We start from the raw sequence: 12,714 nt of genomic DNA, 5'->3' as shown, positions 1-12,714 counted from the left end.
AACATTTCCAAGTATTTTACCCCTTTGTGCTTTAGATAGAAGAAAAGTTCTGCATTGAGAGGAAGATTCACTATATACCTAGAAATCTGTAAGAGACAATTTTTCTCCTACTTAACACCTATAATCAGACAGATGGATACATTGTGATGGAAAAAAAATACCAAAAAGGAAAAAAAAAAAAAAAAAAAAAAAAAACCTCCAAATAAAACAATGACTGCATCATTTTTATTTATTTCTTTCATTCTCTGTTCAGGTAGCAAGAAATTTAATTCCAGTTGGATCAGTCTCTTGTGATATTTTTTTCTTTCATTTAATATATTTTTAAATGCTCAGAGGCATTATGACAGAAAAGCATGTATTTTTTTGCCCTGGTTTATACCCATCATCTTTACTATTACAACAAGACAAAAGCATTAAAGTAAAATTAATCATGTCAGAAGATTTTAGCAAAAAACAAGTGAGACCATGCATAAAGCATCGCTTTGTCTAGTGTGAAGTCACGCTCTGATTAAAAACATATAATGAAAGTGAAAGTAATACATCATTGCCTTAGCAGTAGGGTTTTTGGGAGAGCTATGCAATTCTGAGCACAAAAAATCTTTATAGGCTCTGAATTTCGAAACTTGCAAAGATTACAGAATAATTCTAACAAACAAAACATTGTTTCACTTCTTTAAAGTTTAATTAATCTTAAACGTTGTAAGTAAAGCAAACAACCAAAGGAGCTCCATGATTAAACAAGGACTCCTGGCAGAACTGTAACTCAAAATTAAAAGAGAAGTAGCAATAGCTGGTTCTGGCCAGGGAGGGATGAGGTTGTGACATGGAGACACCCCAGCTGTTCCAAATCCAATAAGTAGTTTTGAGGACTGCAAAACATAATGGAATAATGAAAATCCCTTAACAGAGCAGAACTTTCACTGTTAATACAGACCCATCAGCTTCAGTTTGTGTCACTGCCAGTAGCATCCTGGTGCTGTTATGTGACATAGGTAGCACCCAGTTAAAAAATGAACTGGGGCTTGTGTATGTGTAAGCAAGACTGAAAAGAAATCACGCAGTAAAGAGCTGTTCACTCTACTTGGCCATAGAGTCTATAAAATTCTCTACTTTGCTCAGGCATGACTGTGCAGTAAGAAATGTTTCAACTTGTACAGCCATGTGCACCTTATGAATCTTAGGTTAGGACTGTGACCCCAACAAATAAAATTAGGCTTGTGAAATGCCACTTGCTTTCTCTCTCTTTTTCTCTCTCTTTTTTTTTTCTTTTCTTTATTCTGTCTCTATCCTTTGTTGCCAACATTGAAAAAATAACTCCATGAGAAACACCAGACAGGAAAAATACACAGTAATACTAGACTGTGAAAAATCTACTGATCCCTTGAGCCATAGCATTCTTGCCTATAGATGATGACATTAAAAAATTGGAAATGGCTGCGCGCTTCCCCTCCTCTTCTGGATCTATGAACAAGGCAAGTTGTTTTCCTGATTCCTTTAGAATTACGCCCATTAGTATTGATGCGTTTGGTGCTTTGGGTAGCCAGGCAGAGAGAGGTGGGCAGTATCCTCTGCCAATAGATCTAGTCTCGCAGTGGGAACAAAATGAGATTGCTACTCTGCTGAGCTGTCATACTCAATAGCTTGTGCTGTTCCACCTGTAATCGCCTTCACGGCTCCGAGTGCAGAGCCATGGCTTACATGGAGGCAGTAGCTCTGGTGGCTGATGTTCTCGTGTTCCCTGTGCATCACACAAGGCAGGGCACAGAGCCCTAAGCAAATGAGCCACTCTCATTTCAACAGCCACCATCCACATGGAGAAGAAAGGAAAAAACACAGCAGGCAAGCAGCTCCCTTTCACACTAGTTTGCAGTTCCTGATGAGTAACTTCTGGAGCTCCTCTCAGTGGAGAGTGATGAGAGGAGATCGAATCTCCTCCTCAGTGGCTCTGCTGCTGCACCCAGGACTAAGCCTGTGAGCTTCTTTCCCACTTTCACTGCCCCTAAATGCCACTGGCACAAAGAGCAGAACATAAGTAATGCAGATGGAAGAGGAAATGTTTGCTCGTACACGAGGAAATGAAATACACCTCAGGTGATAATGAGATACAAACACCCTGCAGTACCAGACTACAAGGACTTCTTTTCATCACAGAGCCTCACGAGCAGGACATGGTTTCTACATGGCTTTCCCTGTTCACCAGGAAGAAACTCCTCACTTACCCTGAAGAGTGGGGAGTGATCTGCAACCTCAGGACCAACAGCAATGCCTAAACAAGTGAAAAAGAAACAAACAAACAAAAAACCCTTTCCCTCCCTCACTGCTGACTGTAGGATAGAATAGGATAAAGACAAACAGATCAATTTCCAAAACTGTTGACTGGGACAGAGCTAACAGTAAAAGGATAAAGGGTGGACATTAATGTACTTCTTCAAAATTACATCAAAACCAAAGATAGCATTATGTCCCCAAATTCCCACATATCAACTAAATGTCACAGTACGTAGATTTAATACCAAGAGTGCACTATACTGTTACCATGGTATACTGTGACTAGGTTCTAGTCTTCCCTAAAACAGCTCAATCACAGTTCATATCTTTAAGTCCAAGCACTCTGACACTATAGAGTCATTCAATGTCTTATGGAAAGGACAGGACAGAAGTTCTATGCCAGCTTGTCCCTGCTTCCCATCCTCCTTTATGGTAAGTTAGAAAATAAAGCAGGAGAATACAAAATCTCCATACTTGAAACTCTTAATTCATCTTTAAAAAAAATAATTATTGCTACTATTTGGCAAATATTAATATTTTCCAGAAAATCGTGCTTGTTAACACTGAGTCTTTTTCAGTATGAAAAGAAATGCATTCTTCTCAGTGTATCTACAATACTAGCCCAGGCAAATAGGGCATCCTTCCTAGATATTTTTTTGGTAATATTTTTGGTAAATATTAAATATTTTTGGTAATATTTTTTTGTGTATTTGACAGTCATTGTGTTGGCCAATACTGAGAAAGATCCGGGGCTGAGCAACAAGTGCTTGAACATGAGCTTGAACATGAACTGTAACAGATGCAATACCTTTTAATAACAGCACAGAAAGTAACGTACAAAAACCAAGATGGAAAGAGAATTGTTGTTTACTATCTGTTACAGTAAACTAGAAAAGACTGCATTATTTTGATAAAATTATATAAAATGGTTCACAAACACCTTTTAACGCTTATAACAATAAATGGTTGTGTTATTCAAATACAATGAATTCAATGAATTCTTGAAACTTGAATTCTGTGAATTCGAGTCATTATTTTTAAGCACATTTAGGTATCACGTTTCCAGGTAGGTTTTGCCACAGTTTTGGAGACAGCATCACATTGTAAGTAACCAAGAACTGAATAAAGTTATTTCTTACAAAATCTTACATATCTATAGATATCTAATTCAGAATAAAGTTATTTCTTTAATTCAGTGGAGGGTTCAGGTCTTGAAGCAAGAGTTGCATTTCTCTTGCCTATCAGGGTGAACCACTGGATTAGACACAACAAATTCAAAACTACAAAACACTTTGGTCCTACATAATATTACTAATTTTTCACTGACCATTTTTAGAATTTTCTTACAGTAGTGTACATAGGTAAGCATCCTATTTCATGATTCTGAAAAATGTGAAGTGTAGCATATCCCACAGTATAGATGCTATAGACTTTTCTAATAGTTCATACAAACTTTTATAATTGCCATTCTTACATTATACCCTCAACTATTAATCCTGGCATCTATATCAAAGAGGTCTTTATGTTGAAGCATTTTGAGAAAGGCTCCTAAATTTTCTGTGGGAGAAGGCAATTTGCAGAGGCATTATTTCAAGTCCTGCATCACACCGATCTTAATTCTTTTTCATCCTAACCTGTGCATATAATATAAAGGTGGATGTATCCAGTTAAGAGGTTTAAGATAAGTGATGAAGAACAGAATTCTGTAAAAGGTATTTTATTGGGGAAAAAAAAGGAGGTCTATCAGAAAAAACAGGTTTTACCAGTTGTCCAGTTTTAGAAGTATGGCTTTGATTTATGGATCAAAATTGCTCATTTATTATTTTATCTATACTACTTTGGGCAATTTTGACAGTTAAAATTTAGTTTTATTGACCAATGCAGCCAGTTTAGCCACAAGGGGACTAATGCACACATAGCCTGCTGCACTCAAGAAGCGATGATTTGATTCCATGACCAAGTTAGACTGGGAATCGCAACCAACAAAACACTAAGTTCCAAATCTCAATGCTCGAGGCAAAATACTTGCTCTAAAACACAACCAACCTTTAAAAGAAGGTGGGAAGGAATTTTGTGATAAAAGCCTCCATGCACTGTTTCCTGTAGCTGACATATTCCACCAATGCTTCTGTCAGCAGTGGATTCAGAGCAGTAGAGAAGAAACCTTTCTTTAATGACTGTGGACAACAGATAAAGCTGGAAGAAGGAAATGAAGATGCAGAGGAGAACTGAAGATGTGCTCTAGTATGATGGCTTATCACAGATCTGACAGAGAAAACGGTCCAAGAATCATCTTTTTTTTTTTTTCCTAAACTAGATTTTATTCACATATACATAAATATGCATGTATTCATGTTGCAGGATGAAAGACTTACAAGTTTACTTAAAAAACTTACTGGAATGATTTTAAGCCAATGTTAATTTAGGCCTATCCTATTATAAAATTAGCATCTTCTGCAATCTCAATTTATTGCTCCATTGTGAAGCCCCTTGTGATACATAAACAAATCTCTGAAGAGAAACAAATCAATAAAGTGTCTAATTTGATTAACCATGTTTTTAAATTCATCAAGACAACTGCACAAAAATAAACCACTTACTTGTCAGTATTTTCCACGTCTTCTTTTCATCATCATAATACTGAACCAAATTGCTGGGTAGCCGGTCAGGTCCGGGAGGCAATCCTCCAACCAATAACAGCATTTTCTTATTGGAACGAATTCTTCACCCAAAACAAGAGGAAAGATGAACAACCACATTACTGAAGAGTATTTTTAGTGGCAACAAAATCATAACCATCAAAAGAATGTTCACTGCTTGCAGTTTCCTATTTCATTTTTTGTGTTTCTTTCCCCAATCGTATCTTAACAATTTTTTGAACCAAGCAGAAAAATGATCAGAAAAGCTGCATATCTCTCTACTCACGGAATAATAAGCTTCCTTTATGCAATTTGTTAGAGGTTCATTCTAGAACGACCTTTTTCTTATATTATCCCTTTAAATCATCACTCTTTACAGCTGAATACACATGAAATGCTCTGGAGTTGTACTAAGGTTAAGCATTAAAGTTGCATGTCAAAAATCGTATTAGTCAAAATCATTATTATAAGCCATTCTACACTCAAAGAACCTTGAAAAAATTAAGGTTATGCAGAGAGTTTGTGAGCCAACTCTTTAATCACACGCTGAACTTCGGATACGTAGTTTAGCACAATTAGCAGCACTGGGCTAACAGTTACGGGTTAAATGCTCCTTACAAGCACTTTTGTTTGTTTAATTTAGTCCAGGCTCTTGCTTTCCCTCTCCCCCACCTCTCCCCCCCTTCCCCATGCTCTCCCCCTGTGCACCACTGGCTATAGCAACACCAATTGGTAAAAATGAGACTGTGATGTTGTTGTGAGCCTCCCCAGAGTGGAGCCCTGCCAATGCTTGCCACTGATCCAGCGGCATGAACCTGCTCAACTGTGCAAAGTCACTCTAATTCCCTCCCTCTGTTTTTCTACCTTCTCCCCCAGGGGGCAACCACTGAAAGGAGTGACTACCCACCCATCAAGAGCTGGCAATTCGCTGCTATTAACCGTGACCGTGATTCCCAATCTGCCTGGCAGTTCTTAAGAACAGGACTGCAATGTCTCATATGCAGTAAAAGCGGTTATCTGCACCCTGGCCTCCAACACTCTACCTGATGAATGTGCGATTTCTTTGCAACATTAAGGGATTGAGCACAATTGGAAGCAAAAAGGGGAGGGCAGGCCCAGACCCCCGGATGAGTCCCGGTGCTTTAATAGTCACTTCACATACAATTGAACTTTCATCAGTAATACTGAGCTTGAGAGTGGTAACACTGAAATAAAGGTGTAGGCTCAAAGCGTTCCTGCTGTGTAGGAAGGTGTCGTAGCCTGGAAAATTTGCACCAATACAAATGAACGTGCAGGAGGACCGTGCACTTGGTGGAAAGCACCCTCGCCAAACACCAACATTTTTCCAGTCAGAGCAACATCACCGCAGTGATCTGTACCTCAGTGTGTAGGAAACCTTCCTGGTCAAAGAAGGCTGGAGAAGGCCACTGAGCAAAGCCATGAGCACAGCCTTGCGTGGTGCTCGGGCGCTGCAGTCTCAGCAGCGCACTCAGGAGAGGATGCTCGGCCACCGAGACATACCAGCGGCTCAGTGCCACTTACTGCTGAGAAAGAGCACCAGCGACAGACTAATCCACGTCTGTACCAGCACTGAAATGAACTGAGTTGTGCTTTAGAGGCGTGCAGCCACACAAAATGACCTTAATTCAGGAAGGGAGCATGCAGCTTGGATATCTGACCCAGACGATGCTGAGGAATGAAACCTTTCAAATGGCTCTGCAAAGGACAGAGACAGACTGCAGCTCCATCTATCACAAGGACGGCCAGGGAATTCTCTGGCAGATGGCCTTATTTGTTTTTAAACGAATTTAGGGCTCACAGAAGGTCCCGAACTGACCGTGGGGGAAGTGGAGGCCCTCACGTGGCAGGCAGGTGTCACACTGCACAGGCAGTGGCACTGCAGTGCTCTCCAATGCTGTCCCCACACCTCGTCCCTGGCTTGCAGGGAGCCCCTGCAGCCCTTCAGCCTTCCCGACAAGCCAGCCTCTGACCTCGGTACTAAAGCTGCTACTTGCTGTCAGATGATGACTGTTACCTGCCCACCAGACTATGTCTGGGTATGGGATCGGGAGCTGTCTCGCGATCGCTGTCAGCACGGACTCAACGCGCTGAGACCAAGCTCTGGGGAAAGCTTTCACAAACACTGCCAGCCTCTTGAAACGTTCAATCTCCTCAGTAAAGTTTTTAATGAGAGAGCATTTGATAAAAACTACGCAACACAGGAGCATGATAAACTATTTTTGGTACGAGTTAGGGATGGCTGCACATGTAACAAGTGGCGGAGCAAACCAGGGCCATAACTCAGTTATGCATGGCCATCCCTAACGATAGAGAATAAATTGTTTATTCCAACCCCCTTGTGTTGTACGTTATATCACAATCAACTCCCTGCGTATTGTAAAATCCAGAATGCCCTTGCAAGGTTTACTTGATAAAGGAGTTTATTTTGATTTTCATCTTTCATCTGTGAAACTCCCTTCTAACTCCAAAGCACTGTGAAAAACCAATGAATGGCCAAGGCTCAATAGTTAAGGTGAAGAATGAAATGTCAGATGTAACTCTGAGTTTCCAGACTTTGGCAGCTGCAACTATCCTTAACATTACTTTCTCAGCTAAACAATCTGAGAATCTGCTATGCCCTGAGAAGGATTGGCACTGCTATATGGGAATGTTTAGAAATACTTAATATTTTAAATATTTATCGTGGGAAGTAGCATGAACAGAAGTCCTTAATTAAAGTTTGATATGAAATTAATAGCTAGCATAGTCTCTACCAAAAGCACCGGGAATTCTCACATTATGAACCAGAGATGAGTTGTCTCACTCAGAAACGTACAGTATCTAGCTAATCTCTATCAAGAGCTTTTCCAGTGAGCCACGTAAAAATAATATGGTGACAAGCTATGCATGTTTTAAATTGATGCATTTCCTTGGAACCAATTCTGCTTTTTAAGTTTTGATGTGAATGCCTACACTTTAGGTTTTGAAATAAAAATTTCTCTATTACATTCCATTATGTCTGTGTTTGATAACACACTGAGCAGTCCTGTTAAATCTTAGTATACATCTTAACACACATATTAAAATATGAAAGGCATGGAAATGATCACTGCTCATATGCAGAAGCCTTTTCCAAACATTAATAAAAAATGTAATTCAGTGAAACAGTAAGATAAATGCAGAACTAAAAAATACGTGTAAGATAAACTTTCTTCCCTTCTTGCATTATTACATATTTGCTGTTTGGATACCTCGATCTTGCCCTGTCAAACACTTGGTGTTGTATCTGAAACACTCTCTTTTGATAGTCCTTACTTCACAGTGTAATATACAGCTTGGTCACATACTGTGGTTCACGGTGTCCCTAGCAAAGCTATTATGATCATCTTGTGTTCAATTAACAGTAGCAGGTTTCAGTCAGGGAAGGCTAAAATAATGTTAACCATGAACATGCAGGCTGATGACACACGAAAAGCTGAGAAACACTTATTGATATCTTAACCCAAAAGTATTTAAGTATTTCTTCTACCAAGAACGCAAAACTCTGGTTCTCGTTGGGGTACATACACGTTATTATTCTGCACACACTTTGCAGGTTTTGTTCTGCAAAGATTTTAGAACACTTAATTCACCTTAATTAAGTTTCTGGGTACCCCATGTGGTGTGAAATTTGTCTACTTAGAAGGCTGTAAAACAAAATATATTTTAAAGTCAACATTTTCCAACTTGTATGGTTTCATTAAAGCACACAAACCTAGGAATTTAACTCAGGTAAATGACTTTGCTGTCAGAGATGTTGAATACCCATCAACATACCTAAATGCTGCTGATTTCCAAGGTCACAGGAGATGTGCATCAGCTCTAAAATTCAGGTCACTTATTCTACAGTCTAAACTAACTGCAAATACACTGGACAAAATGCTGAGCCCAAGGGAATTTATCATCTTATGAAGAATCGGTAGAGAAGACAGTGACAGATCTCAATAATCCTGACAGTCTTGTCCACCCAAAGCTCTTTTGCAACCTTGATAGCTTCATGTTAATGGAAAACGCATTAATGGGAAATATTCTTCTTGTACATTGTTTTTCTTTATTAGCATATCCATCAATCTTGCACTGCTGGGTTTTCCTCATCTAGGGCACTTAGTTGAAGTTCATTCTGCAAAGGCAGGCAACAAAACAAGCCCCACCCATGACAGCTTTGCTCCAGATTCTTTAAATTTTTTAAACCATACAGTAAAGCTCCCCTTTCTGCATTGCTGCCTGCACAGAGAATAGAACGCAAGAGAGGAAAATGTGGTTCTTCATTCCTTCTGTGTAGTACTACACCAAAAAGAAAAACGCATCTTAGACATGAAGGTGATACTGGTAATCCATGAAAAATATGAAGACTATTTGAAGTCTACTTTCCTGTTAACTCGAGACTACAAACACCTGGACCATTCATGCTCTTTGAATATAGGCTGCCACCATGGCTTGAGCCAGGTGACTCTTAGGACCAGGAAATTCACATACATGGGTTGCCTTGCTCCTGCTTGAGCTCTGATCTTTTATGCAGCAGAGCCAAACCAAATTGTAGATGTTTTCTCATTAAACAGGGGCTTGAGTGCAACTGCCAAAAGACCAGCTCACATTCAGCAAGAATGGGTGGTGAATTTAAAGCATGCCCACAAATCTCAACAGGCCAAAGGATTTGAGAAACTGGAGGATAACACATTGTGATACTGTCAAAACAAATAGCAAGAACCTTAGGAAAACTGGTCTGTGTTAGTTTGCAGAGATGAAGTATATGTTTGGAAACCAACCTCAACATAATAAACAGGTAAATAAGCAGTCCCAATTAGCATTTCAGTTACCAACCTTTTCTGTGTTAACACTAAAGGCTTAATTTAACCTTCAGAAACCAGGATGGTCCTCTGCAAATTTTTTCTTCCAAAAAGGCCTCTGAAGGAGTTTTGTGTCCAACAAAAACATAATCGAAAGGCCAGTCGCTGTCTGCAAATCTGAACTGATGATGCAGACATGCATTTGCCCGTGACTGAGGAAACTGTTTTGCCATCACAGAACATGTTGTGAGATCTTTAGCAATTATCTTCCTCACTCCTGGGTAGGCATTTCAGTACAACAACAGCATCTTATGAAAACTGCTTCTTTCAATGGATTTTGGCTTTCGCAGTTGACTGCAAAGATAGCCATGATTAGCAACACATGTTTAATAGACAGAAAATATCATTATCCAGGAGTTTAACTATGAACTTGATGAAAACTGTAAGACACAATGTAAGCTTTATTTTGGACAGAGAAATTTAGTGGTTTTTTTTTTTTTAGCACGTCTATGAATTAATGAACATTGCAATCTATAGGTGAGTAGGCATCCAGAATATTCTCCCAACCCCACAGCACTGCTAGGGCAAGGACCTAAGTTTCCACAGTCGTCAGACCAAGTCCTGCCTCAACTCTGACCCATGGGGAATATCCTTCTTCTTGTGGGCAATGGACAGACCTAAAAGAACATCTCAGTTTTATCAGGACCTAAAGCATACTGAGGATTACCTAGGTCTCTTTGCAAACCATGACCAAGAAATTATTTAGCTCTTAGGTTCAAAATATTTTCAGAAATACATTGAAAATAACTTTCTTTATGAATTGAATTTTCTTACTCTTCTAAGGCTCATCTATTGCTAAGGCCCACCTGAAGGAATGTGAAAAAACACACTATTAATATAATTCCTTGAAGCCAGTCTGACCATTCACTTTAGTGCCACGAAGATTCTTGCTTTCATCTTTTCATTCTGTTTATAAGCCTGCTTAGCAGAAAACCCAGAGTACATGTTTTCATTGTAGCATTGTAGCTCTCAGTGACATCAACTAAGCATTATTTGGTGATGCCCAAGACCCACCTGATCTCCTGACTGTTTTCTATGTATTTCAAAGCCCTGCTGACTGACAACAGACCAAATTTTAGGAGCATAAATACTAAGTTGGGATGTGGACATGGCTCTCTTATTTTCTTTTTTCCTCTGAATCTACTCAAATGGTTCTTTTTATTATTATTCTTAACAATACATTTTATTGATTTAAAAAATAACTGCATGGAAAAGAAGGAGAGTCACTGGTAACTCCAAAAGCGATCTCTCTCTTTTTTTTTTTTTTTTTTTTGTCTCCAACTAAAAAGCAAAAGTCTACACATAAGTGAATCTTATATCTGACAAGCCATATTGAACTGCTGAAAAGTTACATGGCAAGTTAAGGTTTCCTTTAATGCCTTTATATCTACAGTTGCTAAGCATTTTTCCATTCCTTGCACTAAAATAACTTTCAAAGTGTTTAGAGCTCTGAATACCTGATTTTTCTTTGTGAATCTAATCCCATTGCTGTTACTAATTTAGACGGGTCTCTAAGTACATCTCAAAGAGTTAGGGTAATTTTTTTAAGCTGGAAAATATTTAAAGTGAACGTCTCCTCATTTTGGAGTAAGATCTTCTGATCCACTAGCTGTCTTAGGGGCGGGCCATTTTGCTGGAAGAGTGGCATCTATCATCAGTATTTCTTTGGGAGGAACCCAGAGGAATGTCCTTTTCATCTCTGTCTCCCTGTATCACCAGCCTATTCTTCATGTTGACAGGAGATTGGTACTGCTTCCTCAGAAAGGTTTGCAGCAGCTTTCCCGTGTGGAGTTTTGCCAAGGTTGCTGTATCCCTACCCAGCACCATTGTTCCTTACAGCTTGAGACAGGCTTTAATGGATGCATCCTCTGTGTGATAAGCTTATCTCCCTGAACATTTCCTTTATCAAAGGTATCACTCCCTTTGCATCACAGTTATGTTGCAACCAACTCTCTTTGTGTGGAAGTTTATTGTGAACCCTTGCTCCAGCATTGCAGTTGCAGGCCTTATTTCCTTCTGTACCTCCTATAGCGATGATATCCACACACAGAGATCAGCTGAAGGCATCTTTAAATTCACTGAGATCCGAATGCTGAAGATAACCTTACTAGGAACTCAGTGAATATCTGAAGCATTATAAGGGACAGAAATCACAGTAATTTTAATAGCAAATCTTATCCTGGCACTTGAGTCACAAAGTCTCCCATGTCATGAATTGTATTGGCAAAACTATGCAGACAACTGATTTACCATACTGTTGGCAGTTCTGAAGAATCCTAAAGAAACTTGCTTCATTCTGAATATTTTAAAAAATAAAACCAAAGAAAACATCAAAGCTAAATACTTTTGAAATTTGATTTCCCCTCCTCTTTTTTTTTTTATAATTTTTTTAGACTAAAGTGGTAAAATTGAAATGTTTATAGAATGGTCAATGTTTAAATAATATAAATGTTTATAGGGTGGTCAACTCTGCATTTTTTTCCTAGAAAATTTCAGTCAAGTTTTTTTACTGACATGCAATTTCACATGACTGTGAAAAGTCGGAAAGTCCCTTTTTTGTTTGATTCTGTCTTAGATGTCTATGGCTACAGCAGGTCTTTGCATCAGAGGCTGTGTTCTCCCCAGCTGAGCCTCCTTTTCTTTAGGAAGCTGAGGAGAAGCAGCAGAACCTGCTGCTGCCTCACATAACTATGATGGGTTACCTTTTCTTTTTTTTTTTTTTTCTTTTTTTTTTCTTCCTGAAAGGAGGCAGCAGTCAGGGGAAGATGAGAAGAACCCACTGTGGCATCAACCTCTATTTGCTTCCAGCTTCAGTGCAAACCGTCTGTTTCCACTGAACTTGGCAGCTGATAGTATTTGCTCAAAGTTCATTGTCTGCTTTCCAAGAATACAGCAAGAAGTCTTGACTACTAATGGCAATA

At 39.1% G+C, this 12,714-nt stretch overlaps 1 protein-coding gene across 1 annotated transcript in view; it reads right to left on the bottom strand.

The window, feature by feature from the left end:
- The window catches only part of KLHL14 (kelch like family member 14), a 62,847-nt gene that overhangs the window by 40,428 nt on the left and 9,705 nt on the right, over positions 1–12,714 (bottom strand). Inside the window, exon 3 of the mRNA XM_032183086.1 lies at positions 4,869–4,990. Within this exon, the coding sequence (XP_032038977.1) occupies positions 4,869–4,990 (122 nt within the window). The remainder of the gene's footprint in view (positions 1–4,868; positions 4,991–12,714) is intronic.

The sequence above is a fragment of the Aythya fuligula genome, chromosome 2, assembly GCF_009819795.1.
Source record: "Aythya fuligula isolate bAytFul2 chromosome 2, bAytFul2.pri, whole genome shotgun sequence".
In the NCBI taxonomy this organism is placed as follows: domain Eukaryota; kingdom Metazoa; phylum Chordata; class Aves; order Anseriformes; family Anatidae; genus Aythya; species Aythya fuligula.
The sequence above is the reverse complement of the archived record's forward strand: the minus strand, read 5'-3'. Positions and strand labels throughout refer to the sequence as shown.